We start from the raw sequence: 5,851 nt of genomic DNA, 5'->3' as shown, positions 1-5,851 counted from the left end.
GGAAGGAAGGAAGGAAGGAAGGAAGGAAGGAAGGAAGGAAGGAAGGAAGGAAGGAAGGAAAAGGAGAGAGAGAGAAAGAAAAATGGAAAAAGAAAGACAAACTTCTTCACAATCTGGCTCCAGCCTGCCTTTTCCAAGCTTATTATTCACAAGGTTATTGTGAAGGTCAAATGAGTTAATATTTATACAGTGCCTAGCATGGTGCTTGGCACATAGGAGGTATTTAGTAAATGATTGTTGTATGACCACCTTATGTGACTTTCCAGAAAGAGGAATTAGAGAGAAAAGCTGTAACTATTAAATTGTATCCCCATTTCCAGAATTTAGGCATTTGTATTACCTTGGTACCACCATGTCTAGGAAGCATGCTAGGAAGCTAATCATGTGACTTAGTGTGTGGGCTATTTTATTCTCTCCTTTTAAGCAATGGAATTTCAGTGGCAGCTGGTTGAGTCAGTGGATAGAGATCAGGCCTGGAGTTGGGAGGACCTGGGTTCAAATCTGGCCTCAGACTCTTCCTAGCTATGTGATCTGGGCAAGTCACTTAACCCCAACTGCTTCAACCTTACTACTTTTTTTTTTTTTTTAAACTCTTACCTTCCATCTTGGAGTCAATACTGTGCTCCAAGGCAGAAGAGTGGTAAGGGTAGGCAATGGGGGTCAAGTGACTTGCCCAGGTTCACACAGCTGGGAAGTGTCTGAGGCCAAATTTGAACCCAGGACCTCCTGTCTCTAGGCCTGGCTCTCAATCCACTGAGCCACCCAGCTGCCTCCCTTACTACTCTTTTGCTTTAGAACTAATCATTAGTATTGATTCTAAGACAGAAGGTAAGAGTTAAAAAATGTAATTCCCACTCAACAACAAGACACAAGGTTGGGGAAATATCATCCCAAAATTGAAACGCTTCCCAAAAAATGATAGGCCTTCCTATCATCCGGTGTACAGAGTAATTTATTCCTGCAAAAGACAGGCACCATTGGTGGAAAAAATGGATAAAGGGGAGAAAATGGAGGGAGGAGAAGGAAAGGAACTTGAACTACTGAGGGGGGTGGGTCTCACTTTCTGGATGGTGAATAAGGAAGTCATTCTTAGCCTTTCTACTCCATTTGTTTACTAATAAGGAAGAAACCATTCAGGACTGTTATACAGAAGAGTAATCTTTATTCTAACACGATGAAAATCCATTGATGACAAAATTGTCATTTTTAACAATCCATCTAATTTTTTTTTTATATATTATAACAAAAAGTTACATTTTGCTGAGGGGAGACTGGATTGGACCTATGATTGGACTGTTCTCAGTTACTCAGGAGGCACAAGGAAACTTCCCTTATAAATATAGAGCACAATCTTATGGACTATGGCCTTACAGACTAAAACTTAGTCTTAGGGACTGGCCTGGGCACTGAGGGGCTTGGCAATTTGCCCAGATGGAAAGCCAGGGCTTTTTAACTCTGAGGCCACATGGATGAAATCACAAACTTGATTCCCCCTCAAAAAAAAAATCACCCTTAGGGGTATCTAATACAGTACAGTGCACAGTAGGTATTTAGTTAATGTTTCTTAAATGATTTTTTTTGTGCAGGTCTGGTTGGCTATTCCAAGATGATCTTTAAATGTAGGTTATATATATGTGTGTGTGTGTGTGTGTGTGTGTGTGTGTGTGTGTGTGTGTGTAATTAGCTTTGCAAACCTTAAAGCATTCTCCAAATGCTATTATTGTTATTATTACCACCTCCCTGCCTACAAAAATTACACTTTCCTTATCAATAAGTCAAAAACAAGAATCTACTGGCCACAAATGTGCAGGAGTTATTCTGAGCTGCAGGATCCCCTTTCAGACTATTTCTCTCATGGCTACAATTTGTCATAAACATTTTAAAAAGAATACAAGGCCTTTAAGAAGACCCTCTACCATACTTGTCACTAAAGTACTGGGTGGCCATGGAGTAATGAGGAAAGCTTGGACTCAGAGTCAGGAAGATTTGAGTTTGAAAGATGCCTCTTAACAGTGTTGTCTAAGAGACCTGGGCCAAGTCACTCAACCCTTGGGTGCTCTGGGAAACTCTCTAGGAATATCAGATATAGACAAGGTGCCAGTCTTCATAGAGAGGAATGGAAGCTCCCAAATCCACAAAATCATAGTCGAGCCCCTGAAGCGGTCTGCAACCTGCTGCCTGAGGGGCAGTTCTAAAGCCTGGCTAGCTTCAGTCTGGTGGCCTAGGCTTGCCTTTCCCATTTTTAAATATAATCCGAGTTTCGCTCTGCAGAGCTGACAGCAGCCTTAGAAGATAAAATGGGGGAAAACATGGCCAATCTTTCAAAAAAGGGTAAATCGTTGTTATAACTCAGCATTTCATAGGAATTTATATCAATTTGAGAGAGGATTCCTCAGCCTGAAGGCCTTTAGGACTTCTATATATTCCTAGAGCAATAGAAATAGAAGATTTATGTTTCTTGTTACGAGGTTATAGAATTTCCGTCTCCGAGGGTAGGAAAATGAATCCGCAAAAAGGCAGAGGTCCGGGTAGAGCCTTGCATGCTGCCTTCCAAAGCCACTCTCCTATGATTGACAGGACTAAATAACAATGATCAAGTGGGGTTTATTTAAAAAGTTCTACAGAAGGAAAACCACTACTACATCTGTGCCGCTGCAATCTGTTCCAGTGGAAAGATATCCGAGTCTCCCGAGAGCAGACTTTTCATTGATTTGGAGCAAAACAATTTGAGGAGAAGAATGAAAGTACAGAAATCAAAAATCAATGCCCACATCTGAAGGTAATGAAGAATCTCTGCTGAGTTTCTGAAGTTACAAGTTGCCAGTAGAAAGCCTTTGTTTTTCCTTTTCCCCATCTCTAATCACTCCCTTCCCAAGTCAAGCATTTCCAGCTTTATGGAAAAAAAGAGAAAAGTCTATTCTTTAAAGGATTCGTTGGATCCATCGTGGTGATGATTTCACAAACCTTCAAACTGGCACACCTATTCTACCAGCTTGTTACAAATTCAAGTTTTATGCACATCAGCACCCCGGCTGACCATAGCATCGTTGCCATTATCTAACAGACTACATCAGGCACCCACAGAGTGCAAAGCTTTTAAGACGTGGGCTGCGTTCTATACCTGTCTTTGGAATGCTTTTGTGAAGCAGGCTGGCCTCAAGTCTAGGACTGTATCATCTCAAAGAAGCTACAGGATGCGAAATCTTGGGATGATTGAGAAAGAACCATGATTTTCTGCCGTGGAAAATGTCTTAACAGTGTTTTAAACAGAGGAATGGGCTAACGAGACTGCAGAATCTCTTTCTGAGCACCTAAAAAACCAGGAATGCCCATACAAAGTTGGGGGACGAGAGAGATCAGACAGCCTCCAGTGGATCCTTTCAACCCCAAAATTCTATGATCGAGGAGGCTAAATGTCGACAAGGAGAACAACTATGCTTATGTATACTTTTATACCTAAGACTCAAAGGAAAATGTTCTTTCTGGTTTTAACATGATTTAAACCACTAAGAGACTGCAACCTAGAATTAATTGGAAATCACCTAATGCTCTGGGATAGTATAACCCATTATGACAAAAACAAATGGGTTCTAATCACTCAGGAGAGTAGGACGGTACAGTACTGTGTGGCAACAATTTCAGAGTGTATAAAACCGAATGATTAAGAAGTCTGGGCAGCAGCTTCCTCTTTCATGAATCCTTCCAGGGCTGAGATCACGTTTTTGGCTTCAGGCATTTCTTCGTGCTCCACTTTAACTATCTTCAGTAGGATGTCTCCACTGCCACAGTTCTTCAGAAACAAGTAACACTTAAACAAGGCATAATGATTCATTTCTGCCTGGCGAATAAATCTCTTCAGGTTGTTTGTGTCTTGGATAGCCTAGAAAAGAGGAACAAGACGAAGGCATGCCTTTTTTCATCTTTGTAATGGGGTTTGGGTGGATTAATAACAAAGTCTAAATAATGCTTAAGTACCAGGTGAAATGCATCAAGCTAGGAAATATGATAAAAGATGGAAGAAACTCTTTGTTGGAGGGTTTATGGGAAGACAGACACAATCATTCCCACTGGTGGGACAGTAAATTGGTTCAACCATCTGGAAAACAGTTTGTACTTACTCAAGAAAAGTTCTTAAATTGTTCACACCCTGAACAGGCCATGACAATAGGTTCTTTATAGGAGTGATACGGGAGGCAAATTTATAGGCAGAAACCCATATCCTACTACTGGGACCACATTCCAAAGAGATGACTGACAGCAAGAAAAAAAAAAAAAACCTGTGTACAAAAATATTCACAGCAGCCTTATTTATGAGAATGAAAATCTTGAAACAAAACATATGCCTGATGACTGGGGAATGGCTGAACAAATTATAGTAAATGGAAATAATGGAAATTTTCCATGGGGAAAGGTGAAGAATAATTTAGAAAAACAAAGATCTGTATGAAATGATGCAGAACAAGGAAAGTAAAAAAAATAAAAAGGTAAAAAAACAAACATGATTACAACATTATAAGATTAACTTGGAGAGGCAGCAGAATTCTGCTCCCATATAGCAGTCAATGCTAGTGCCATATTGCCACAATTTAAGAGTCCATCATCCACATTCCTCCTTTCTGCTCACAACTGATGCTCAAACTTCTTTCTCAGGGAGTATATTTTGTAAGGTGGTTTGTCTGGAGGTTGGCTGGGAAATAGCTTCTGTCAAAATAAAATGTATCCTTCAGTTTATTATTTAAATGAGGTCTCAAAAATGGACCCTTTGTGGAACATCCAATATACTGTAAGACTATACTTCCCAAACTGTTCATCAGTTTTGATGAACTTCTTTGTCCTTCCTCTTTCTTTCTTTTTTTACTCTGTGACACAAAAGATGGCTTTCTAGGGAGGAGAAGGAGGGTTCAATATACAAAAAGGTAAACAGTGTAAAAAACAAATCAAATTTTTAAAAAATATATCCTTACACAAGAAATGACAGCATCCAGATTTCGTACCATTAGGCCATCAGGTACTCTCACTCAGCAATCTTACATAAGAAAGATTGATGTGGGAACTCCCTGGCCCTGCAGGCAGGCAGCGAGGGCACTACAGCCAGGTACTACTGTGGGCACAGGGCTGGTAAGGATCAGAGACAAGATTCAAACCCTGGTCTCCCAGGCCATACCGCCTCCGGAGATTTCACAGAAAATACCTATCTCTCTCAGGCCACAAAACTGACTGACACTTAAGATCAGCCCAGCAGACATCTTAGGAAGTAAGAAATTAAATGGTTCAACATCTCATGGGCACCAGCCACGTGAAAAACACTTCTAAAGACTCAGACAACAAGCTCCAAAGGACCAGACCAGCCGTGAGTTACCTTCAGTTTAAAGTTCTCTAGGATTTGTCGGAAAAGAAATGGGTTGCCACCCTCTGCAGCATTCAGGAACGCCTGCATCCAGTCCTCACAAAACCTGTTGCTTCCTGTAACATAGAACACTGAAAAATAATATCTGGGGTTTCTGGAGCATTGAAAGGTTTCCTCAGCACTTTCCAAAAATCATTTGACTTAAGTGCTACAGGTATGATTATTTCCATTTTGCAGATAAGAAAACTACATTTCAGAGAGGCTCACATGGCTTGCCCATGGACCCATGATGGGAAGGGACCTTAGATGACATCCCATTTCAACTTCTTATTTTACAGATGAAGAAAAGGGGGCCCTCAAGTCACATATGGAGGAAGGAGAGGCAAAATTTGAATCCAGGTCTTCCTAACTCCTCCATTTTGCTAATGCAAAGGACATTCTGAAGTTTATTACTTTACATTTTTTTTCTTCCTTCCTTCCTTCCTTCCTTCCTTCCTTCCTTCC

The 5,851-nt window shown here is 40.6% G+C and overlaps 1 protein-coding gene across 1 annotated transcript; it reads right to left on the bottom strand.

The window, feature by feature from the left end:
* Window positions 1-2,589: 2,589 nt before the first annotated feature.
* LOC123255091 (protein Njmu-R1-like) lies at window positions 2,590-5,845 on the bottom strand. Its single transcript, XM_044683946.1, has 2 exons — window positions 5,360-5,845; window positions 2,590-3,880 (listed from the first exon to the last, which is right to left on the bottom strand). Exons 1-2 carry the CDS (start codon window positions 5,435-5,437, stop codon window positions 3,662-3,664), a joined length of 297 nt encoding a protein of 98 aa, XP_044539881.1. The 5' UTR covers window positions 5,438-5,845; the 3' UTR covers window positions 2,590-3,661.
* Window positions 5,846-5,851: the final 6 nt, after the last annotated feature.

This window comes from Gracilinanus agilis, unplaced genomic scaffold, assembly GCF_016433145.1.
Source record: "Gracilinanus agilis isolate LMUSP501 unplaced genomic scaffold, AgileGrace unplaced_scaffold39158, whole genome shotgun sequence".
Lineage (NCBI taxonomy): Eukaryota > Metazoa > Chordata > Mammalia > Didelphimorphia > Didelphidae > Gracilinanus > Gracilinanus agilis.
Note: the sequence above shows the minus strand (reverse complement) of the source record. Positions and strands in the feature narration are given on the sequence as shown.

Excerpts from the sequence above, each read along its gene's own strand:
- LOC123255091 (XM_044683946.1), bottom strand. The coding sequence starts at position 5,437 with ATGCAGGCGTTCCTGAATGCTGCAGAGGGTGGCAACCCATTTCTTTTC. Across the intron at positions 3,881-5,359 it reads TAGAGAACTTTAAACTGAAG|GCTATCCAAGACACAAACAA; the intron begins GTAACTCACGGC and ends CCTCTTTTCTAG.